The sequence below is a fragment of the Planococcus citri genome, chromosome 3 (genome assembly GCF_950023065.1).
Source record: "Planococcus citri chromosome 3, ihPlaCitr1.1, whole genome shotgun sequence".
Lineage (NCBI taxonomy): Eukaryota > Metazoa > Arthropoda > Insecta > Hemiptera > Pseudococcidae > Planococcus > Planococcus citri.
In genome coordinates, this window is record NC_088679.1 from 6,487,073 (window position 1) to 6,512,965 (window position 25,893).

The 25,893-nt window shown below is 33.9% G+C and overlaps 1 protein-coding gene across 1 annotated transcript in view; it reads left to right on the top strand.

Moving 5' to 3' along the window:
• Positions 1 to 10,215: 10,215 nt before the first annotated feature.
• The window catches only part of Hil (Hillarin), a 60,507-nt gene continuing 44,829 nt past the window's right edge, over positions 10,216 to 25,893 (top strand). The window contains exon 1 of the mRNA XM_065359145.1: positions 10,216 to 11,047. Within this exon, the coding sequence (XP_065215217.1) occupies positions 10,481 to 11,047 (567 nt within the window). The 5' untranslated portion in view covers positions 10,216 to 10,480. The remainder of the gene's footprint in view (positions 11,048 to 25,893) is intronic.

Below are 25,893 nucleotides of genomic sequence, written 5' to 3' on the forward strand. Positions count from 1 at the left end.
CATATCTATATCTCAGTGACAAAGTTCCAAAAAAACAAAAACAAAAAACTGATTTTTCCAATGTTTTTCTGTCTCTATTGAATTTCCACAAATTGTACTGTATTTCATAATTTATTTTGTTGAGCGATTTTTATAATCATTCGCAATTTTGAATTTCGAATGCTGTTTAACTGCTTCTTGCATTATGGAGTACTCTTACTTTTTGGGTACCTAATTTTTAATTTTTTTTTTCGAATTACCAAAATAAATATGAGAAATGGCTATCAAAAGCGTCTAATTTCAGATCACATGATTTCAAAATTTTTTTTTTCGACGGAGTTGACCAACTCTGAATGGTTTGAACTAATTTAACTGAAATTCATTATAAAATGTGTTTTTGCATGACTTTTTACATATCGCGTGATCTCGCCTTTTTCACCAAGGTTAGGCAAATTATGTCGCCTGTAGGTACGCATGTCACCATGAACATGGACTCCCGTTTAAATGGGAGCTTTACAGTGTAATTATAATTATCAATGACACGTAATTTTAATTTCCAGTTCAAAAATACTCGTATTGATTTAATCACAGTAGTCGGTACAATTACAATAAAAGTACTTACTTATGAATAGTAAAAAAACATTTATAATGTTTTCGAATTTTTTCCTCATCTCTTATTAATATTTTACACAATGTAAATCAACTTTCTATAGGATTATGAAGAAATAATTGGATGAATTATTTCTAGTGAAATTGATGAAAAATTGCCTACTCGCTTTAATATTGCTTGGAATTTAGACTGTGATGAAACATTTCATTCTCTAGTCTGAATTCTTCTGGTATAAAAATTATGAAATTTAATACGCAATTTCATACAGTTTCTTTTCGTGAAAAATTCACTCGAATAAAAAAGCTCTTGGACAGAGTAAAACAAAAGGACAGTCTCATTAAGTTCTTACGACAACCTTGAGAGGCCATACAAATAGGTCAATGACCTTGAGAAGCTAAGAATACAGACAGATGACCACGAAAGACTGAACAACTGAACAGAAAAGTCAGTGACCTTAATGGGCCAATTGCACGGGTCAATGACCTTCAGAGGCTGGACAAGCAAACATACAACCTTGGTAAGATGGACAGGTAGATTAGTGACTTTGAGAGTCCAAACAGAAAGGACATAGACCTTGAGACCAGACAGGCAGGCACTTGAGAGATGCTAAAAAGGCCAGCCAGCCAGACAGACAACCATGAGAGGCTAAACAGGTAGGTTAATGACCTTACGAGGCCAGTTGAATGGGTCAATGACCTGAAAATGGCCATACAGACGGAACTTGGGAAGGTAGAACGGTAGGCTCGTGACCTTGAGAGTCCGGACAGACGGGTCAATGACCTTGAGGTGTATCTATTTCAAAAAATTAAATGATTCAAACACTTCTCAAAATTTAATTGAAAAGAAGTCGCGCAAACAGAAATTTTTAGGGATTTTTACGAAAAATTTAATGTTGCATGTACCATTGGAGTTGAAATTTTTCATGCGTTTTTAAAAATTCTTTCACCTCAAAATCTCAAAAAATCTCAATAAAATTCAAAATATCTAAAAACAAAAAAACAAAAAGTAAACCAAAAAAATGTTTAATCCATAATTTTCCCAAATTTTTTGAGTGATTTTCAGTTTATGAAGTAAATTGAAAAATCGTTTGAAGCTCCAAAATGGTCCAAGACTAATAGTTGTTGATGATTGATTCACTACAAAGTTCAATATAATCAACAACCATTGAAAAGCTTTTTTGAATTTTCAAAAATTCAGCGAAAATCCAAAAATGAATTTTAGCACCTCTTTTGATCTGACAAGGGAACCTCTTGAGGTGTCCGCCTCCGATTTGAACTGGATCGCGATTTTTGGAAAGAGCATGTTCTAAAACCCCCAAATCCAAATTTTCAGCTGCCCAAGTTCCTTTTTCGATTTTTGGCGAATTTCTGAAAATCCAAAATTGACTATTTTGGTGATTTATGCTTTTTTTTAAAAAGTACGTACTTATATAATCAATAAAAATGTTCAAAATAAGTCCTAAAACTGATATTAAACCCCTAAATCCAAATTTCGCCATTTCCAGCCATTCTGGAGCCTCCAGCGCGATTTTTCAATTTCTCCAGAATCTTAAATTTGCTCCAGAAGGCGTGAATATGAAGTTGGGCAGCTAAAAATCGAGTTGTGTGTTATACTCGACCTGTTTAACGAATTTATCCACATTTGAGCCGATTCTGGAGCGGACACCTCAAAAGAGTGGGTTTTTGACCAGCTTTTCTTCAAAATAAAAATATTCAAAAATCAAAAATTTCCCGTTTGCGAATGTTTTTTGAAATTTGCACGAATCGCTGTATTTTGAACACCTTAAATCCCCTGAGGCCGAGTTCCGCCATTTCCAGCCATTCTGGAGCCTCCAGTACAATTTTTAGATTTCTCCAGAATTTTCAATTTGCTCCAGAAGGCGTGAATACGAAGTTGGGCAGCTAAAAATCGAGTTGTGTGTTAGAACTGCTTAACGAATTTATTCACATTTGTGCCGATTCTGGAGCGGACACCTCAAGAGTGGGTTTTTGACCTGCTTTTTTCATATATGTAATAAAAATATCCAAAAATTAAAGGGAGGCCCAAGAAATGCTGGAAATGGCGAAATTCGCTCTCGTGTGGTTAATTAATGACGAAGTACAGCGATCTGCGCAAATTTCAAAAATTTTCTCACAAACGAGAAATTTTTGATTTTTGGATATTTTTATTTTGAAAAAAAGCTGGTCAAAAAAACCACCCTTGAGGTGTCCTCTCCAGAATCGACTCAAGTGTTGATAAACTCGTTAAACAGATCGAGTATAACACACAACTCGATTTTTTGCTGCCCAATAACTTCATATTCACGCCTGCTGGAGCAAATTCTAAATTCTGGAGAAATTGAAAAATCGCGCTGGAGCCTCCAGAATGTCTGGAAATGGCGAAATTCGGCCTCAGGGGGTTTGTTCATGACAAAATACTGCGATTCGCGTAAATTTCAAAAATTTTCTCGCAAACGAGAAATTTTTGATTTTTGGATATTTTTATTTTGAAAAAAAGCTGGTCAAAAAACCACTCTTGAGGTGTCCGCTCCGGAATCGGCTCAAATATGAATAAATTCGTTAAACAGTTCGAGTATAACACACAACTCGATTTTCAGCTGCCCAACTTCATATTCACGCCTTCTGAAGCAAATTCAAAATTCTGGTGAAATTGAAAAATCGCGCTGGAGGTTCCAGAATGGCTGGAAGTGGCGAAATTTGGATTTGGGGGGTTAATATCAGTTTTAGGACTTTTTTTGAACATTTTTATTGATCAAGTACGTACTTTTTTTTAAAAAAGCATAAATCACCAAAATAGTCAATTTTGGATTTTCAAAAATTCGCCAAAAATCGAAAAATGAACTTGGGCAGCTGAAAATTTGGATTTGGGGGTTTTAGAACATGCTCTTTCCAAAAATCGCGGTCCCGTTCAAATCGGAGGCGGACACCTCAAGAGGTTCCCTTGTGAGTTGGTTTCGTTGAAATCGGAGAGGACCAATTCAGTTGGTTGCCAATTATTTTTTTCTAAATGACTACGTACCTGTTAAAAAATTCATTAAACTCCCTTTGAAACAAAACCAACGAGGCCATGATGATGAAAAAACCCAAGAATCTCAAGATTTTCAGAAAAACAATATCGAAAATTATGAAAGAGAGGAGAAGATTGGTCATTTCTACAATAAATTGTTCCCAAAACCCAAGTTACATAAATTAATTTTTTTCACGGTTTTGACTACCTAATTACATTTTTGGTTCGTTCATTTCCTGAACTATTAGTAACCTATCTATAGTTTTACCGCACTCAAACGATGAACCAGAATTTCCCATCTAAAAGGTAGCAAATGGTACGTGATCCAGTTTAAAAGCTTTTTAAAAACATCTATTTCCAAATATTACCTTAACTATAGAACTGATCGGTGCGAAATACTGTTATCTATTAATTAATCGAATTGCAATCATACCGAAGGAATATTAAACAAGTTTTGAACAAATACATAGTATACCTATATCTCTCGATGGTTAATTAATCGACCATTAGGATTGTTCAGGTTACCTAAATAGTTAACTTTCAATTAATTTCTCTATTTTGTAATGTTTATTTCACATTTCAGACTTTGAAACTTGAAACACGATATTATTTATGTATTACTTGGCGAGTCTTTGATCTCAGGTCTGCTCTCTGCGGTGGTATGGCCTGACTTGGGCATGACAATGATACAGAAGGAAGAAGAAGAAGCAAGGTAGAGGTAAGTAACGTAATAAGTGACTTTTCGGAGTACCTACCTACAAAAATGATTAATTCATTTCGACGAAAAAACGTGTACTAAACTAATGAAATTACCAGCAGCGAAATTCTTATACGCTTGACCTTGATTTCATGAGAATATATTTTTTTCTCTCTTTTTACAATGTTCCATAAAAGTTGTTTTGGTGAGAGAAGTATAACTTAATAAGCATGCGAAGTTGTGCGCGATGTAGGTACCTAGGTAGGTAGGTAAGTATGCTAAGTAATAGGTATATTTCTGACGAATCGAGCTAAACGTCAATTTGACTTCTTTTAACAAGACTTTCGGTCTTGTCAGTGATACATACATATAAACACGCTGATGATAATGATAGTAATATGCAAGCTGAGTACCATTCATGTTGCATGTTTAACTGACTGAGATGCGAGTACACGCCACTTACGTCATCATATATAGACGCATTGACTTATATTTATTCAATGAAACACACGTTTCCGACGAATTGACGAATTACACCGCCCAAGGTTAATTGTTTCTACTTAATGGTCAAAAAAAAATCCCCAAGCGTATGTAAACACGTAATGCGATCAGTCGGTAGGTAGGTAATATAAAAAGTAAATAAAGTATAGCAGGAAACGTTACAAAATTCTGACACCAACTCGCGATCGAGTTGAGCTGGTTGTGAAAAAAATCATACCGATTGCCATAGAACGATAGTACTGTATTTGTGCAGATTACAGAGCTCAAGAGTTGTAAAATACGGCAACCCTGTTAGATATTATAGCAAGTTTTTGAGAAAACGCGTGTCTGCAAAAATTTCCAAATATGCGATTAGAAAAATTCCTACGGAACCTTGAAGATATAAATGCTATATCAACATGAAACGCAATCTGCGCAGAATTTGCCATCAACAGTTTAAAATGTGGAGAAATGGAGGCGCGGGCGTCGGTGGTTACTCGTCGCCAAAAGGTAGATACGAGGATGGGAGAGAAAAATAATGCAAAAAAGCATCTTGTCAAGCTGCCTTGGTTTTTGAGCCGAATTTCCTTGAAGGTATCTACGCTGATCATTTGGAGCTCTTTGGTCAATCTATGGTAGGTAATCAGTTGATTTAAGCAGATTTTTTGCAAGAAGGAAACGGGATTCATAAGGTGATCCGAAAAAAACATTTGAGGTTCCCGATCGCAAAATTCAGAATCAGAATTCTGGCAAATTTTTGAAATTTCCGAAATGAGGATATTTATACCTTGTGCGAATATTCCAGAGAAAAAATTGAGAGGATTTTATTGCCAGCCAATTTGGCGGATAATTCTCTCTAACCCAAGCAACTCCTAAAGTTCATGAATTTTACGAGAGAACAATTCTCTACGTTTTGAATACCTATCTCCGATTCAAAAAAAGTTAGGTATGTTAAAACCCCCTAAAAATTATGTTTTTTAAATTCTGAATTTTTGCATTAAAATCTTTAAAATAGGTACCTGAGCTTATTTTCAAGAAAATGCCTTTCCCGGTGCCCAAGCAATATTGTCCTCACACCACTCACTTTCAAAAAAAGGAATTGTATAAGCAATTTAAAAATAGGTAATGCAATAAAAAAATCTTTTTTTTTAATTTTGAATTTCTGAGACAGAAATTTGTCAAATGCCGTTCTTCTTGGTCAAATATTGCGGTGGCCCCCTTCAGTATTGGATTCACTTTACAGAGGCCCCTGCAAATTTTAAAAAATCCATTAGAAGAGTTGGATTGAAAATTATTTCTCACTTTCTGAGTCACAATTCTTCTAAAATATCCTAAGGTTTTTTTTTTTCAAGAAAAAACAACATTTTTTCGGCCTTTCAAGCAATATTGATCCCACGAGCTGCGTAAGAATTCTGGCAAATGACTTTTTTTTAGGTCAACCTCACCTGCCTTCCCAAACAATGTGATAGATAGTATTGGTAGTTTTACAAAAAACCTCTTCTTCAAAAAAAATCCTCCAAGCAATGTTACTTACTCATCTGTACAGAGCCTCCTTTAAAAAAAAATCAAACAAATTATTTTCAAGAATTTTTAATTTTGCAGTGGGAATTCCAAATTGGTTTCTCCAGAAGAAAAAGTCTCCCTCCCCGTAAGCTCGCAAGTAATTTTGATCCTTCTGCACAGAACCCTCTCCATTTTTGAAAAAAAAATTAAGTACGTAATAAAAAATGTTATTAAAAAATTATTAATTTCTGTTTCAGAACTTTTAATCTAACTAACATTTTTTGTAACAATAAATCTCCCCCCCCCCCCATAGCAATGTTAGTGCCACTTGCATGCACTACTCCTAAAATTTAAAAAAATAAATAAAAATGAAAAATAACTTCAAACTTTAAACGTAGGTATAGGTAATTTTAAAATGTTCGATTTCTTTATCAGAAATTTCAGTAAAAATCGACAAAACTTGTAGATGGATAATTTTTGTAAAAAATGCTTTTTCAGCATATTCATATCATTTTAATATGTTTTTAATAATTTTTCAAGAAATTTTTGCCAAATTTTGCGAAAATTTCATTACTTTTTGTTTGGTAATTTTCGTCGATTTTTATGGTTTTTTGTTTTTTTTTTTAGTTTTTACATCTTTTTAACATGTTGATAACTCTTTTTCAGACTACTTTAGCCAAATATCTTAATCCATCAACATTTTGAGTTTTTAGTGATTTATAATAATCCTTTAAACATGTTTTCAAGTCATTTTAATAACGTTTTACACAGTTTTTGTCACATTTTTCCCAACTTGAATGTAATTTCAATGCTTTTTGATGATTTTTTTTAGTAATTTCAATGGTTATTTTTGTTTTTTTCATACAATTTTTACTCGGTCTTACCAAAATCAAAATGTCATAATTTTCTGCGAATTTATTGTTACCTATTCTACCTAATTCTTTATTTATTTTAGTGTTTGGAACATTTTGTCAAATTTCACCATAATTTCATTACTTTTTGATAATTTTTATGCATTTAAAAAAAAAATGTCTGTTTTTATAAGTATCACTTTTACGTGTTTTTATAACTTTCTCGTAAGTATAATTAATGAGAATCTTGTAAAATTTTAAAGATATTTTATCAGTGTTTGGTAATTTTTGGTGGTTTAAACAGGTTTTTTTTAGGTTAGGTTAGGTTTTACTGACATTTTTTGCAATTTCTACTAAATTTTGTTTGTGCTGGTCAAGATGCGTACCTATTTGAATTTCAAAAAATCACAACAAATAATTTCAATTTACAGGAAGCTTCACTCAGAAGAACCAACCAATATTCTGAGGAAATTATTCAGAAGGATTCTGGCTCAAGAATAATTGAATTTTTATTTTATTTTATATTGCTTGGTCACCGGGAAACATTCTTTTTTAAAGAGCATTATCTAGAGGAGGTCTGGCACAAAAAATCGTTTATAATTTCACTTTGATTTTAATTTTTACTTAGGAGTATATGGATCAAGAAAAAACGAAAAAAATTCTCACTAGGGAAGTATCTTGACTGACGCAACAAATTTTTAATCGGATTAAAGAGAATTGAAAGAGGGCCCCAAAAAATACCACCAGCCAAAATTTCAGGTGTAGAAATTAATTTTTCGATTTTTGGTAAATTTTCGAAAATTCAAATTGGAACAAAAATGAGAAAAAGAATCAAAAATTCAGCAAATTGACCTAGAAAACTGAAATTTGGTTTATACCCTGTTTTCGACCTCCTGAGTCGACTGGTGACGGTTTCAAATCGTTCTGATGTAGCCTCCAACCAGTGGCGTAACCAGGATTTTCTCAAAGAGACGACAAAACTATATTTTTAGGCATGAAAAATCGTAAACAGAGGTAATTTTCTTATAACTTTTCATGATGGTTTTATGAAAATGAAGGTAAAATAATTACAGATTACAGTTCGAGTGCGAAACGAGAGCGAAAACTTCAAAAAAATGGGTCCAAAAATCGAAAAAAGTCCATTTTTGCATGTTACGTATTGTTTTAAATTTTCGCTATCAAGGGGAAAGGTAATGGCCCCCTTCACCTCCATCCCCCCTAGCCCTTGCCTACAGAGGATTTTCGGTTTCCTCAGTTTTCGAGAAAAAAAAACGCTGTAAATGGGGTGAAAATGAAATTCAGCGCTTATAAACTTGGATTATCATTTACCATAATATTCGTAGGCATCGTTACACTTTTTCTTCCCTTGTAAAATCCAGAATCTGATTAAGTATGAAATCTGAATAAAATTTTATCATTTGCATACGTCATAAATGGAGGTAAACCTAAAAAGACCTGAAAACCCTGAAAATGTTTCCAAAATCCGAAGCAGTGAGGCTTAAATCCCAACTCTTTGTTCTCAAATATTTCACTCAAAATATAATTCTTCGAATTATGAAATCTCTGTCCTGTCCTCGGAACTCTTTCTCTGACCCCCTCCCTCCCCCAAAAAAACATCCGCATTTGCCTGCATCCTTGAGGTTGGTATAATCATGCTAAAAACCTTGTATCTATATTTAAAGAAATTGTGTGTTTCAATAGCACCTAGGCAACTGCATAGGTATTTGTGTTCGAGTTGAAATGGGCTTAATAGATACTTTAGATCCTAAAACAAAAAACAGAGTGGGGTTTTTCAATTCGAGTTGTTTTTGTGGTCAGGAGAGACCGTCAAATTTGCGAAAATGACCGTTTTTGCCCTACACTTCACAAGTTTGTAGTGACATCAGTATTCTTTTCCGAAAAAACCAAGGTCATTTTCGAATTCTACGCACTTTTTTAAGCAAACTACTTTCCCCGATTTTTGATTTTCAAAGTTTTAAGCGCATACTGACGATTTTTAATTGTACAAATATTTTAAAACTTGGAGCGCCCGACGCTGGCGTTACTCCACCACGTAATCGTGGCACGAAACTGTGTTCGCCCGAAGTTCAAATTGAATTTTTCGTATCTAGAAAAACTAGTCTTATGCGCTTGCAACTTCGAAAATCGAAAATCGGGAAAAGTAGTTGACTTAAGAAAGTGCGTAGAATCCGAAAATGACCTTGGTTTTTTTTTTGAAAAACAATACGGATGTCTCTACGAACTCTTGAAGTAGGGCAAAAACGGCCATTTTCGCAACTTTGACAACCACTCTCCTGACCATAAGAAACAACTCAAGTTTAAAAAACTCACTCTGTTTTTTGTTTTAGATTCAATCCAAACACACAAAAAAGTCAAAAAAAAGTTGCCTACCTTTTTGTGAAAATAATTGGATGGTCCTCCTGTATAAATCGCTTGAAAAGTACTTGAGCAGGAAAACGTCAAAAATGCTCAGTTCTTTCAGCTGTACTGCTGTTACTGACCCTTGATGGCATTTCTCGATATGTTAAATACCAGCACTCATTGACATTGACACTTGATGAATCTGGAACTGTTGGATCCTATTATTATTTGTAGGTAAGATATGGTTTCTTTGGAGGCCAATGAAATCCCCCTCGTCCATCTCTTCACCCTGACTTTCATTCACAACTTGATCCATTCTTAGCGAACAACATCCCAAATTATATCATCTTCATCCCATAGATGCGAGAAAATTCGTCTAAAAAAGTAAATCTTAAGATCGTACTCGCGCGAAGAGATGTAGAGGCTAGGAAGTGGTCGTGGTGTAATTTTTTACGGTATGGGCAAACCGGTAAACAAGAGGAAGATGGTTTTTGGGCGAATAACTCGTTTTAACCGCTACACAAACGCGAAGAAGATGAGAAGAGCGAGCTGCGAGCCTCGGAACACTTGGTCATGGTGCGGGGTACGGTGCGGAGGCGCGGATATCGCAGGTGAAAGGAAGGGATAAATTACAGGTGTTTTAACGCAGCAGAGTGAGACGGAACTGGAGCGGGTAATCGGCGCGAACGGTTGGTAACACTGTGTGATCGCGGTGTGTAAGATGAACATAGAAAAGAAGGTATGGAAATGGAAGGTCGATCCGATCGCAGTATGCAGTGAGTTGAGAACAGTCGGTTAACGGTTTAGTATTTTAAAATTAAAGAGAACAACGTCGAATCGTTGTCGTTGGATTCGAATTCGGTGTTGTGATTGCGGTGGTGAAAAAAAGTCGAGTAAAAAATTCGTTGCACCTTAAAAGCATTGATTTTAAAGTTCAACAATCAAAAAATATGATCTTGGTACGAGTTTGAAGGCAAATTCGCGATCCGTACGATGTATCGGTCGAATTTTTACGAAAGTACGTGTTTTCGCTGTGATCAAATAGTGTATCAGGTCGATCGGGTCGGACCTTTGAAAGATTTCACCTTTTTCCATAGCGGTTGTTTCAAGTGCAGTGTTTGCGGTACTAAATTAACCTTAAAAACATACTACAACAATCAACACAACCAAGAAGACAAGGAAGTCTATTGTTCTAGTCATGTGCCGAAAATCGGACCCGGTCATTTGGATAACTCATCGGTGGGTATTCGATTAGCCCTCAATGTACCCAAATCGACGACCTTTGTCAACGAGCAAATACGCGGATATGGTAAAGGCACTTTTGACGCCGAAGCACTTAATATAAAATCGCATTTAAACGGTCACCATCATAGCCAACAATCGCCTACCAGAAGATCGCAGTCACCTCAGCAGCCTTATAACCATCACCATGATAACAGCGGGTATCAGTATGGCAGATTCGATGCATCAGCTTTACACATCGCTCACGCCTTACGAGCTACTCAACTCCAGAAATCGTACAATCAAAAAGCCAGAGAGAAACCAATACAATGTTATTTGGTAAGTTATCAACGTCCATTTACCCTTCGACTTCACCTGTGTATTGGTTTTTTTCATCGCATTACTCTGTATAATATGTATACTGCGGACTTCCGGCGGCATGAGCCGCGAAGTAGCAGGTGATTCTCTTTCCTAATGCCCGTTTTATAGGTGCTTTTTATTGTCCTCGTCCCCTAGTATGGACGTGGATTTGGTGTACTCGTATTTTGTGAAATGATCTGATACACGTAGGTACTCGTAGATGAATAAAAAGTACGTTAATGACCAGTAGTTACGAGTATTAAATGAGTAGGTGCCTCCTCTGTCCAGTATAGATAGGTAAAAAGGTACCTGCATCTGCGATTGTTTTTGGTTATGGTTTACTTTCGTTTGATGGTGTATGGCATCAGAGAGGGCAATGATACGCAACGTGAATGAAATAATTACCAGTTATAAAGTACGACTTGTTTTGCATATAATAGACAATATAACATAATACGACAGCTAGAAAATCGATCCTATTAAGTGATAAAACCTTCAGAATTCAATTATTGATAAAAAGAAATTCGCTCTTGAAGGTACCGCTCTGTGCCGTTGCATTGCCCAGCCACGTGAAAGCAGTAAGTCGACTGAGTCTGGCAGAATAATGTTTTCGCTGCAATTACATTTGTATTAATACAATAGGGAGTTGAAATGTTGGGAAAATTTCTTATAAATTCTGTATATTATTTATTCGCTAGAACTAGAACTAGAACGCAATTCAGTGACGTAGAAATTTTTCAAAGTATAGTGAAATTAATTCGATGGATTTTGCTTTACATTGTCATGAATCAGCCGGTTAAAGAGTTTTCCTAGTTGGAAAGGTCGCTTATAATGAGTTGTTAATGAATGGTTTTTAAGAAACTGTGAATCAACGTAAGCAGAAACTTGTTGTGGCCTTGTTAGTCCGGCATATGACAATAGAAGTACTTGCACCCCCCCCCCCCCGGCCGATTCCCAGGAATAACTTTTTTTCTTAAAGGGGACATCCTAAAGAACATTTTAAAGCAAACTTGCCAAAAAAAAGTTGGCCTTACTTACAAAATGGCGGTCATTTTGACTGACAGGTCAGTCGAAATCGCAGGTTTTGGGTTTTAACATACTTGCACGAACTTTTTCAAACTTTACAAAGGTAGATCGAAAGATCATGCAACAATTTATCACCTGTCAAAATTTCAAGTGCTAAAGTGCGTTTTTCGATTTTTGGTGAATTTTTGAAAATCCAATTTAGGCCAAAAATGAGGGAAAAAATCAAAATTTTACCAAATTGACCAAGAAAGCTGAAATTTGGGATATACCCTATTTTCGACATGCCAAATCGATTGGAAACGGTTTCAGCCCGTTTTGAGCAGTTCTGGAGCCTCCAGCAGATTTTTGAAAGTCGAAATTCCCACAAAATTCCATCAAATTGGAGTTGTAAAGCTGAAATTTATTTTAAAAACTAATTTCAATACGCTACGAAGTACTGCAGGTGAATTTCAAATCATTTTGGAGCCTCCAGCGACTTTTTGAAAATTCCCGAGGCCTCCAGCAGATTTTTGAAACTTTAAATTCTCACAAAATTTCATCAAATGGAAATGGAAAGCTGAAATTTACTCTACACTCCAATTTTTATAGCCTCTGAAGATGGGTTCAGGTGGGTTCAAGTCATTCTAGGGCCTCCAGCGACTTTTTTGAAAATTACTGGAGCCTCTAGTAGATTTTTGAAACTTGAAATTTCCCCAACATTAATTTATCAAATGGAGTTGGCAAGATGAAATTTACTTCGCTGACAACAAACATTTATCACCTGTCAAAATTTCAAGTGCTAAAGTGCGTTTTTCGATTTTTGGTGAATTTTTAAAAATCGAATTTAGGTCAAAAATGGGGGGAAAAATTAAAATTTTACCAAATTGACCAAGAAAGCTGAAATTTGGGATATACCCTATTTTCGACATGCCAAATCGATTGGAAACGTTTCAACCCGTTTTGAGCAGTTCTGGAGCCTCCAGCAGATTTTTGAAACTCAAAATTCCATCAAATTAGAGTTGTAAAGCTAAAATTTATTCTAAAAACTAATTTCAATACGCTACGAAGTACTGCAGGTAAATTTCAAGTCATTTTGGATCCTCCAGCGACTTTTTGAAAATTCCTGAAGCCTCCAGCAGATTTTTGAAACTTTAAATTTTCACAAAATTTCATCAAATGGAGATGGAAAGCAGAAATAATATTCTACACTCCAATTTTAACACCCTTGAAGACGACTTCAGGTGGGCTCAAGTAATTTTAGGGCCTCCAGCGACTTTTTGTGAAAATTACTGGAGCCTCCAGCAGATTTTTGAAAGTTTAAATTTTCACAAAATTTCATCAAATAATGGAGATGGAAAGCTGAAATTTACTCTACACTCCAATTTTAACACCCTCTGAAGACGACTTCAGGTGGGTTCAAGTCATTTTAGGGCCTCCAATAGATTTTTGAAACTTCAAATATCCCCAACATTTATTTATCAAATAGAGTTGGCAAGCTAAAATTTACTTCGCAGACTACATGGTGGTTTCAAATGATTTTGAAGCTTCCAGCTACTTTTAGGAAATTTCAATTTTACAAAAAAACGTCATACAACCTTTCAAAAAGTTGCTGGAGGCTCGAAAACGACTTGAAATTTACCAGCAGTCAACTTCGTAGCGTATTGAAATTAGTTTTCAGAATGAATTTCGACTCTCCATCTTAGTTTGATGAAATTTTGGGGAAATTTGAAGTTTCAAAAATCTACTGGAGGCTCCAGTAATTTTCAAAATAGTCGTTGGAGGCTCTAAAATGACTTGAAATCCACCATAAGTCGTTTTCAGAGGGTGTTAAAATTGGAGTGTAGAGTAAATTTCAGCGTTCCATCTCCATTTGATGAAATTTTGTGAGAATTTAAAGTTTCAAAAATCTGCTGGAGGCTTCAGGAATTTTCAAAAAGTCGCTGGAGGCTCCAAAACGGTTTGAAATTCACCTGCAGTACTTCGTAGCGTATTGAAATTAGTTTTTAGAATAAATTTTAGCTTTACAACTCCAATTTGATGGAATTTTGTGGGAATTTCGAGTTTAAAAAATCTGCTGGAGGTTCCAGAACTGCTCAAAACGGGTTGAAACCATTTCCAATTGATTTGGCATATCAAAAATAGAGTATATCCCAAATTTCAGCTTTCTTGGTCAATTTGGTAAAATTTTGATTTTTTCCCTCATTTTTGGCCTAAATTGGATTTTCAAAAATTCACCAATAATCGAAAAACGTACTTTAGCACTTGAAATTTTGACAGGTGATAAATGTTTGCATGATCTTTCGATCTATACCTTTGTAAAGTTTGAAAAATTTTGTGCAAGTTCTATGTTGAAACGCAAAATCTGAGATTTCGGCTGACTTGTCAATCCAACTTTTTTTTGGGAAAGTTTGCTTTAAAATGTTCCTTAGGATGTCCCCTTTAAGAAAAAAGTTGTCACGGAGGATCGGCGGGGGGGAGCAATTACTCCTATTGCCATATGCCGGACTAATAAATATATGAATATGGTCTACCTATACGATATACCTACCCATCAAATAATTTGAAATAATATTAATTTTTTTTTGACACTCCTGGGAAGGACAACTGAGTGAGTTGAAAATTATCTCTAGGAGATTTTCATTAATATTAAAGTATTGATGCCCAAACAAATTTTCATCGGTGTTTTTCGAAAATAATTTTTTTTGTAGTTTTGAAATTCGAAGCTCGAGTGAAATTTATTAGTGAATTCTACGGGATAAATTTCGAAAATCATCCTGAGAATTGTTACACAATTTCGAGATTTCCAAGAACAAATGTTCACTAAAATTTAAATGAAAAGTAAAAAAAAATAGTTCTGCCTTCTTACTCCTCTCAAGTCAGTGGTCACGACAGATAGGTACTATTTTCATTTGAAAAATAAAAAACGATCTAAAAAAAAAACGAATTTTAAAATTATGATGTTTTACATTAAAATTGAGCAATTTTCCATTATTTTGAACAATTTTTTCGTCAAAAGTGCGATGTTTTACATTTATTTTGAAATTGACTGTTGACTCGTTTGTATCATTTTGGGTTCATAAATTCTTTACAAGTAGGTGGGGACACATTTTTCTACAATAAATCAGTTTACCAGGGTTTATTGACTCTTACATCAATTGACGTTCTCAAAAGCAAGTCCTCTTCCTGTTAGTATTTACACAGCTTCCTCATAGGTAGGTACACTTTGCACTCTTACCAAAAACACATGTAAAGTTGTAAACAACAGAAGAACATCAAATTCAACATATCCCCTTCAATGAAGGTCACCCAAAAACCTCCTTGCGCGGTGAAAAAAAATGTCGACCTCTAAACTGCTCAATTTTACGTCTATTTCACACGACTTGAAACGAGTACAGAACTCGTCCAACACAAAACAAAGTACCTATACCCAAGCATACCTAAATACAAAATACACATACACAAACGTGCAAGAGTATTATAGGTATGGGTAAGTGAGTATATGTGCTTCATACTCCATAATGAAAACGAATATTGTGTACTTACAAGTACAAAGATACATAAGTACCTACATGTGAGAAAAGACCATACAATTACGCAAACCGTTTCATGTGTGTGCTTTGAAAAATTACTCGTACACCGGCGAGCAGCGCGGAGCACGGCGCACACTGCACAGCGATCCCGGGTTTCTTTTCCAAGGCTTGTTAAATGAAAAAACAATGACTTGGTCGATAATATATTATTTGACAGAGTTTTTTCATTATTTTACGTCGTCGAAATTTTTAATTATTTCACAGGATACGCGATTATTCTTCTTCGTCAACATCTTTCGTACCTACGTTCGTTGATGATATGTGTTTGTGCATAACCTCGAATGTGACACGACGACGTCTATATATACCATGCATACATATACTAAGTACATATTTATTGTATACTTATGTATCTCTACCTACATCAACTTCAACACGTGCCTTTTGTAAGAGATTTCCTATCAATCGAGCTTATTTTGCTCCTACCTTATGTGTAGAACAGAGACTAAATTTACGATGAGAATCTTTAAAAATGAATATTACGAGGAATGAGGATGGCAGTTGTTATTTTATATAGTGGGTATATCTACATATTTGAGGTAGGTACTGTAAACGTGTAGAGGAATTTTTTTTCCTAGTGGTAATTATTTCAACGATGGGAAATCGTCCCACTAACAATTAGGTATTTACATTCAGATTCGCGAGCCGAAGAATTGGAAAAAATAACATAAAACAATAGCTTAATAGTTATGACCTAATTGTTCTAACTGTTAAGTTGTATTTGGTTATTTACCAACATCAGTCAGACAAAACTGTTCTAATTATCGTTAGGTGCTTTCAGTATTTTTTTTCTAACGCGTACAAATATGCCTAATTTTATTTAATGTGACGTTAGATTTAATTTTCAAGGTGGATCGTTGATCACATGATCAGTGTAACAACCATATATTTTTGGAGATCATTTTCGTGCATAAATGTATACGTATTGGGGAGAATCGTTTAAAAAAATACTGCAGGATTCAGATCGAATTATATGAAGACCTTCATTTTGAGTTGAAAGTCACTCAGAATTTTTTGGCTCGGATGTGACCTTGAAGGGGAGATATGAGCCCTCTAGGAGGAAACATTTTCGAAAAAATCGTTGTTTTTTTGCTCTAGCCCCTACCCAACCTGTTTTGCTGGCAAATGGCCCAGTTTCAAAAAACAGTATTTCAGGCCATTTCCATCAAAATCATCCCAGACGACTTTAAGGGTTCTACTGAGCGGTCGAAAATTTGCGAACAGCGTTTTTTGGAGGGAGAGGAGGGAGTAAATTTGTATTTTGAGACTTTTTTCTTTTCAAATATTTCGCATCAATTATGCCAAAACACCGAAAGATATATCATTCCTGAAACTGGAAATATTTTGGAACGTAGTGGTGCCAATTTTTTGATCATTGCTGTGAGTTTCATAAAAATTGAAAAAAATTGATAAGTTACATATTGGCTATTTTTTTAATGTTTTGAAATTGGCAATTGTTATATTCCTCAAGTTTGAAATCAATAAAATTGAGAATTAAAGTTCAAAATTTTAATTTGACAAATTCGAGATATAAATTTACAAAATTTTGGATAAGAAAATTATCTATATTAAAATAAAAAATCTAAATTTACTGTTTAAAATCGGAAATATCTAAATCTTTATCTACACACACAAAAAAATAGAAATTTAAGTTTAGGTGAAGTAAAAAGGAAAAATACTTAATTACAAAAATCTGAATAAATAAATAAAACTCCAAAAGGAGACTCACCAAGTAAGTAGAATAATTCCTACAATATAAATAATCAGGAAATAAAACTGGAAATCTCAAGTGCCGCTGGATTCGCAAATCGAAATTCTCAAATAATATCGCAGAAGTAAAAAATTACAAAATGTGAGATTAAAAGAACGTTAATAATTTGAGAATGAAAATTATTTCAATTAAATGATTCGCGAATTAATTCGGCGATTAAAATCTTCGAAAGCGACTCAGAAATTATTGAACAAAAAAATTAGTAAAATTGTGAACTCGACAATTGACAAAAATTGCAAACTCGACAATGACAAAAATTGCAAACTCGACAATGACAAAAATATAAACTCGATAAAACGAAAATTCGGTACAAACTTTTAAATACAAAAATAGGCAGTTGATAAACGAAACCGCAAAATAGAACTCGAAGTATCTATTAGAAGATCCGAAAAACAACTGAGGATTTGCTAACTCACCCTAATTGTATTTATAATAAAAATTGGTCCGATTTTGAAAGGGAGGACTTCGAAGTCCGCAAATTGGTTAGACAGTTGGTTAAATTTATTTTGGGAAAGAATCAAAAAGGGATGCGCGATTTCGAAATGTGGGTGACATTTATGAGCTCGTAAAATTGCAATTTGGAGGTTATGTGTGTGGGACAAATGAAAAAGGGTTCAATACTGAATAATTTGTAAGTAATAAAAAAGTCGTAAAAGTCATGTCAAATATTTGAATGTACTTGTGGTTAATTTAAAAAGGGTTTAAAAGGTACTTAGAGCTCATTAGCTCTTGTACAAATTGTTGCAAGTGTCATCTTTTTATTATGTGAAATAATCAAAGTTATTCAAATCTCGGTTTTTGCTATATTGAAAATGGTTGAGAGCGCGAGCTGAAAACGTGAGCCCGGAGCCATAAAGATTTCAAATTTCACTTTTATGAGCTCCAAATTATCGTGTGAATCGGGGGTCCGAATTATCGTGTAAATCGGGGGTGGCTGTGGGAAACGAAGAGCCCACAGCTACAAAATTTTATCGTCTATTAATTGACTTGAAAACCGTGGGTAAGTGTCTTGTTTTTAATTTACTACCTTTAATGAGTTTGGATGCGGCGTGAGTAAATAATTTGATTTATACTTTTTTTATTAAATTAGGGGATGAACTAATTGAACTGATTTTATGCGATTAAATGGATTGAACCGATTATTTGCGATTAAAGTTAAGTTAGCTGATGAAATCTAGCCAGAATATTACACAATAATGACCAAAAACTTAACAACACTGCGTTCAAAAAATATTTCCCCGATTTCAGAAATGATACTTTTTGATAACGAAGTAAGAATTTTAAAAATTTTCGGAAAACAAGTGCAAGACTTTGATAATTTGAGCAAAAGGAAAGGCAAGGGCATTTTAGCAATTTCCGAAAAAAAAACGAGGCGTTTGGACAATTTTTGAAAATAATTGAAAGCCTTTTTGAAATTTTAAAAAAAAGCTTACGATTTTTAGCATTGCTAAGAAGCGAGAATTTTTTACATTTTTTGGCCAAAAATTGGACTAAAAATTTGAGCCAAAAGAAAAAAATTTTGGCCGGCAATTGCAAAAAATGATACTTTCTGGAAATTTCTGACAATAAAGTGAAATTTATGGATAATTTTTGAAAAAAAGGTGAAAATTTTTCGCAATTGCAACGAATTTTTTCAAAAAGCAAAAATTTAACAATTTTAGTGAGAATCAGATTAAAAAGCTGAAACTTTTGTTATTTCTGGCAAAGAGAAAAATTTTTTGGAATTTTTTTCAAAAAAAAATTCATAATTTTTGGCAAAAAATAGGACTTTTTTAGCATTAATTGGTAAAAAATGTTGCATTTTCACAGTTTTTGTTGAAAATGCGAATTTTTTTCAATTTTTTGGTTAATAAGCGAGATTCTTTGTCATTTTTTGAAAAAATATGAGTTTGGCGAAAAGCGTGACTAACAATATTTGCAAAAATGCAGTACCTACATACTTTTTGGCAATCATGGGCAAAAAAATAAAATTTTTAATCTTTGTTGAAAATGGGAGACTTTTTAAATTTTTTGATAAAGACGCGAGACTTTTTGATACTTTTTTTTTAGATAAAATTTGAACTTTTAGATAACTTTTAGAAAAAAATTAGGACTTTTCGGATTATTTATTGCATGAAACGAGACTATTTTCCATTTGGAAATTTTGATAAAACGTGAATTTTAAAAATATTTTTAGAAAAAAGCGAGACTTGGGCAATTTTAGCAAATGGCAGGACTTTCTAACCTTGTCGTGGCGTCGAAAATGCACTGTTGCCGGTTAGAACAGAATAAAAACTTGAATTTTTGAAAATTTGTACCAAAAGAAAGTAACTTTAGTTACCAAAATTTAGAAAAAGTTGGACGAAATTCGAGCCCTGCAAAAATTATTTCAAGTCGTTCTGAAAGTCCCAAAAATGAACTTAGCACCAATATAACTTTGGTTGGTGCTTATTGGACAATCTCACGACCGGTTTAGTTCGCTACCGTCAAATTCCAGGAGTCTCAGGTCAAAAGTGAGTTTATCACCAAAATTTGTGAGTTCCAAAAAAAGCGAGAAAAAATCAAATTTCACAACGAAGGGTCATTCCACGTCAATTGGACCAAGAAGTGGTAGGGGGGTTGGCGATTTTTTTGAAATTTCTCCTGTGGAAAGACCTTTTGAAGGGATGACCAATAGCGCAAATCGCAGCCCTCTAGCACATTTTTCAAGGCAGCCAGTGAATGGGCCATTTCAGTCATTTTCAAAAATTCGTCAAAATTCGAAAAAACTTCAGCTGCTGGAAAAGTTTAGTGAACCAATTTTCAGCCAAATTGGAGGTTCCCTCGTAAGTAATTTTTTCAAATTTTTAAATGGTACTTACTTGAAAAAAAGGCAGCATTCAACTTTTTTTATTCATCACGAAATGTTAATCCTCAACATTAAATGCTTAATTTTGAACTTTTTAAATTTTGATTATCGATTTTGAATCCTCAATCTATTCTGAAAAATAAAATCTTAGAAAAACTGAATGAAAATTAGAAAAAATTTTGTAAAAATTTAGTGTTGAACTTTCTTTTTGTAGGGAAATATATTCTGTGACTGTGTCCATTATTTTTTAGTTGCATCTGTTTATTATATCGTTATTCAATATTCTTGGTGCTGAAATTCAGTCAATTTTAAAGCTTTATGGACAGATAGGTACACTCACATCAACCTTTAAAATACGAGTACGTAAAAATACCTTAGGTAGGTATAAATAGCGAGCTAGCAGTCAGCTAAAAAAAACTAGTCAATTCATCGACATTTCTCTCACCTCATCGTTCAACAAATCGACACCAATCTATATGAAATAATGGAAAGCTGAATAAGAATAACGTTTTGTAAGATGCTGTAATAAGATCACCGATTCACCTCTAGCTACACGTTTACGTGTATGCTTTTGTATTGCAAAATGATAGGAACAGAACTTATATAGCAAATCGTCTCGCCACAATAATTTTGATGATAGTCTCTCCGATTCAATTAGATTGACCGCAAATTTATTTCAAGATGGTCCATTAGTTACTGTTTGACAACAAGAAATCGGTAATGGTGTGACTCCTTGTTTACTTATTCAATTACTCACTTAGCCATTCTGCACACTGCTTATAGTTAGTAACTTAATTTGCAACCGGTTCAAAATTTACTGCTGATCGAGCAATCTATAATAGTATAAGTTTCCAAAAAGGTTCGAGATTTTGATGGAATAAAAAATTCAAACGGTGCAAGTTCAATGTTTGTATGCCGGTAGTTCGTTTAACTTTCAAACACCTGCTACTTTAAATTTTCCTCAGCAATACTGAAACGAATGAGCAAAAGGAAAACTACCGTCAATCGAGTCACATGGACACGCATCAATACTCCAATGATAGTTTTTCCATACGACGACAGAATAAACACGTTATAGTATTATTGACAGGGTACGTTTTTTATCCCACGTTCAAGTGTCTCTTTCTGCACATATAGGCAGGCATAGATTGCCACTGTATAGACAGTTTACCTATACCTGTGTATGTACAGTAGTTCTCACGTTTAATTTATATAACTTGGTTTCCAATTCGATACACTGCAATCGAGTAAAATACCATTTTGCCATATTTAAACCTCGAATTTCCTCCAAATGATCGTGGAATCCCGTTCGAACGAACAAATTCCTCACCTATCGTGTAGTTTTAGGACCAGGCAAAGCACCTCAAGACGTGTGTAGATCAACACTACCGCCCAAAAGCATCGGAATTTTAATTTAATCGTTCTTTAAAAAAAAGAAGATGAAAAAAAAAGGAGATGATACCATCTAGCACTTTCACTGGTATCGTAAAAATGCAACAGGAAGTCACCAAAACGGGATAATATTTTGTAAATCGATATTTCCTGTTCGTTTTGGGTATTATACTCACCGTATGTGTATGTAAAGCATGGCGGCGGCGTGTTTGCTTCTCTTGATTCTTCTCAAAGTCCGAATAAATTCGGCGGAACCGGTTTACCTGTATGGATCTCCTATTAAGGTGGTTTAATCATTTCAAATACGAAAAATGCAATTTTCATACCGGTAGACGATCACGTTTTACTCTCTTTATTGTCGTTTTGTTTCGTAATTTGTAATTTGTGATGCATTTAAGAAAGTTTTGTCGAGTATTTTTTTAGGGACTAGTGTTTTTTTTTCTTGGTATTTTTGATGTGTTGGTACATTAATTCTATAAGTACCTGTGGTAGTGTGGTCTCGCTGAGAGAGCCGATTTGGAGTGAATTAAATTATTTATTATTTCAGATTCGAGAACAGACTGTCTCTGTATCTGTATTAGTTTTGCTGTTAAATCCTCATTACTCGATTTATTTTTAGCTACCTACCTATCTAGTTTTCAGATTGCTTATAAATTAATATTTTTCGTCAAAAGTTTGGCTTCGAGTTAGGAAAAATGATACCGAATTCCACACATATTGAAAGGTTTGCCAACTTGAAAACAGTTTATAGATAAGTATTTAATGTCGATATTTTTACGTAGAAAATTTCGTAGTTATTTTGCCAAAACTGTTTTTTTTTTTTTTTTTTTCAATAATCGCGATTCAAATAACCAATTATTTCAAAAATGATAATTTCATCTGTTTATTTGCTCAATTGCTCGTCGGTGTATTTTTACGATTTTGTTGAATTCCCAGAAAAATGCGAAATTTTCGTCTAATGCACGACACATTTTGCGTACTTTGCATATTTCATGTAAAATTGCATGATTTTACATATTTTACGTTGCTGCATTTTGTTGTTTTGTTTTTCTCAACAATTATTAATGAACTGAATTAAGATAACCAACGTAGGTAGTTGCATAACAATTACTTTATTCGCTTAAAATTTTTCTACGAAATTGTTTTTGGAGGGGAGGGGGAGGAGCTGTAGGACATAGACTCAATACGAGAACCTTCGTGATTCTCACACTTCAGGCTGAATCTTGCATAATATTTTTTGTTCGAAATACAAAGTTGTAAAAAATATAAGGTCGCAAGAGTATTTCTCCATTTTAGAGTATTTTTTGAAAAATATGATCTAAAAAAATACATTGATTTCCTTACTTGATTAAAATAAAAAGCTATTTTGGGCACCTTTTTTTAAATACCTAAAAACACAACTTTTTTCGCAAAAAAGGATAATTTTGAGACTTTGAGGCATTTTATTGTAAAAATTTGAGCTTATAAAAATACAGGCACTTCAAAACATGAAAATAATCTTTTTTGACTCACCGAAAAACGATAAGTATTTCGAAGTTTTAGGGAACATTTCTGAAAAAGTCGAGCTCAAAAAATACATTTTTTAATAAAAAAGCTACCTATAATATGTACTTCGAGATTTTAGAGCTTTTTTTTCAACTTCGTGTTAAAAAAGTTACTTTTTGTTTTTTTTAATGAGTTGAAAAATACTTTTTTACTCATCTAAATAAAAAATTGTGGTGGCATTTTTTTTGAAAAATTCCAAGCTTAAAAATACGTAATACGAGCAATTTTTTGGAATTTTTCTCCCACCTTTTTCAAGGTCCAGAACAGAGCCTGTGATTTCTAAATGGCAAAACTCACGTCACTGATTTGAAAAAAAAAATATCTAGATCGAAAGACCTCGTCTTAAGACTCCCATAAGCAGAATTTAAGATTAATTTTTGGATTTTTGGCGAATTTTTAAAAATTTTAAATATTTTTTAAAATTTTTGGAAAATTTTTCAATTTTTTATTAAAAATTTTTTTTAAAGGAAGGAAACTAGTGTGAATAATTACTTTATTTTATCCTCCTTCACCCCCTTCTCCACATCTCAAAACTCAAGATTTCAGTGAGCTTTCAGTTTTCTGCAAAAATTTCAAATTGCTCTGAAAAGGGCCAAAATGAGCTTCAGATTCTAAAATTTTAGTCAGTGCTTATTGGTCACCTTGTCGACTGTCTTACGTGGTCACCACGAAAGTTTAGAAGAAGTACAAGGGAAAATTTGAATTTTTGACCCATTTGTAAATTCCAGAACAAATGAAGAAAAATCAAATTACCAAAAATGACGTTTCACGAATCAATTTTTTTTAATTTTGTGCGTCGTTCTAGGTCATTGCTATCATCTTACCCGCCCCCTCTCCCCGTTACAGGTGAAATTATTTTGTAATTATAAACAAAAACACCCACCAAATAAAAAATTCAAAATCCTTTTTAGGGCTCTACTGAGTGGTTGAAAATTTGCAAATGGCTTATTTTTGAGTACCTATACATTCAGTGCTTCAAAACTTTTTTATTTCTAAATATTTCACATTATTTAAGCCAAAACAATTATTTTGGATACTGGGCTGCCATTAATTTATTGTTCATTATTGCCAATTTCGAAAAACTGAAAAAAAATGATTAAGTTTTTGGCTTTTTTTGTAGATTTTTTAAAATATGCAATAATAAGCATAAAATTTGCACCACTGCACTCCTAAATGTTTCTTTAGCTTCGAAAATCATATTTTTCGATGCCATGTTATGATTAATGCAAATATTTTAGAAGAAAAAATTTTCAAAATACGTCGACTTAAAATCTGAAACACCACTTTTTGGAACTGGGTCACTTTTCCCAAACGGGTTGCATATGGGTAGGGGTTCGAGCGAAAAACCCCCAATCTTTTTCAAAGTGTCCTCTCTGTGTAGATCTAAATCATCCTCTTCAGGAGCACCTTCAGAGCCAAAAAATTTCTGAGTGACTTTCAACTCAGAATGAAAGTTTCCACTAAATTTGATCAAAATTCAATTTTTTTTTAAGCAATTTAGTTGCATTTTTCATCAATACGTACTACGTAGATCATTATTAAAAGTTCATTCTCGAGTCAGTTCATTCGGTTCGAATTTTGTGGTTTGTTGTTGATTTGTTTTTGAGGCATAGTCGCTCACGAGTCATTAACCAGAGACTGAGTAAGTTTTGGAGACTAGTTTATGGCTTTTTAAAAAACGTAAGAGTCGTTCGCCATTGATTTGTGTACCTACACACCTAGAATTCGGTTATTTTCTAAATTTTCAAGTTTGAGTTGTACTATTAGAATAATTTTCAAATGACTGTCATTTTAAAAAACAAATCAAACGCGATTGATTCGTTCGTACACCTTCGAGTTCGTTTTTCTTCACAATAATGTTCTTATAAATATATTTTTTTCGACCATTGCAGGCATTACACGTCGTTTATTCGAGACACGAATACATTTTCGAATAAATTTCCAATCTTGAAACTCGAAATTCAATTCAGCAGGAATGTTGAGGATTCGATTACAAAACACCGAAATTATACATAAATATTGGTAAATTTCCACTATATAAGTAAATAAAAAAAGGTATACTCGAATTAGTTATCGGACATTTACCGATTCCTAGGTGTGATTTTCGATATCGAAACTGACATTAAGTAGCGTTTAATTGGCGTACACGCGATAAATCGTCGCGACGACGACGAAATTAGCGATTTCTCTAGAAAAATGGCTCCGGAGGTAGGATTTTTTCAGGTATCAGTACTAAGTAACTCGTTAATAAACTGTAGCTCTTTAGGATGGTCGTAAATTAAACGCGACACTATAAACATTTATTGTCATATACGCGATCACCTCGAGTGTAATTATCGCTGCGGGTTGAAATATCTCCATCGATAGGAAAGTTTGACGTTTGGGCGTTCGTTGGAATTTGCCCCATTGATCCGAAAGTGTGATAATTTCCATCAATTTTCTCGACACGAACCCATATGGTCGATGGTCATATTTCCATTTCGATATTTAGGACGGGACAGGATGCCTTTATATGTGAACCGTGATCAACATTTACCTATATAGGTATACAAGCATATGTCACAAATGTAACATCATTTTTACCTCTACGCAGGTTCACCGTTAGGTGTAAATGCGTCGTTTACATATTCTATTGTGTTTTTTTTCGCATTTATATACGAGTGTACTTTTCGCAACTTACTGTTAAGCTGTGTTA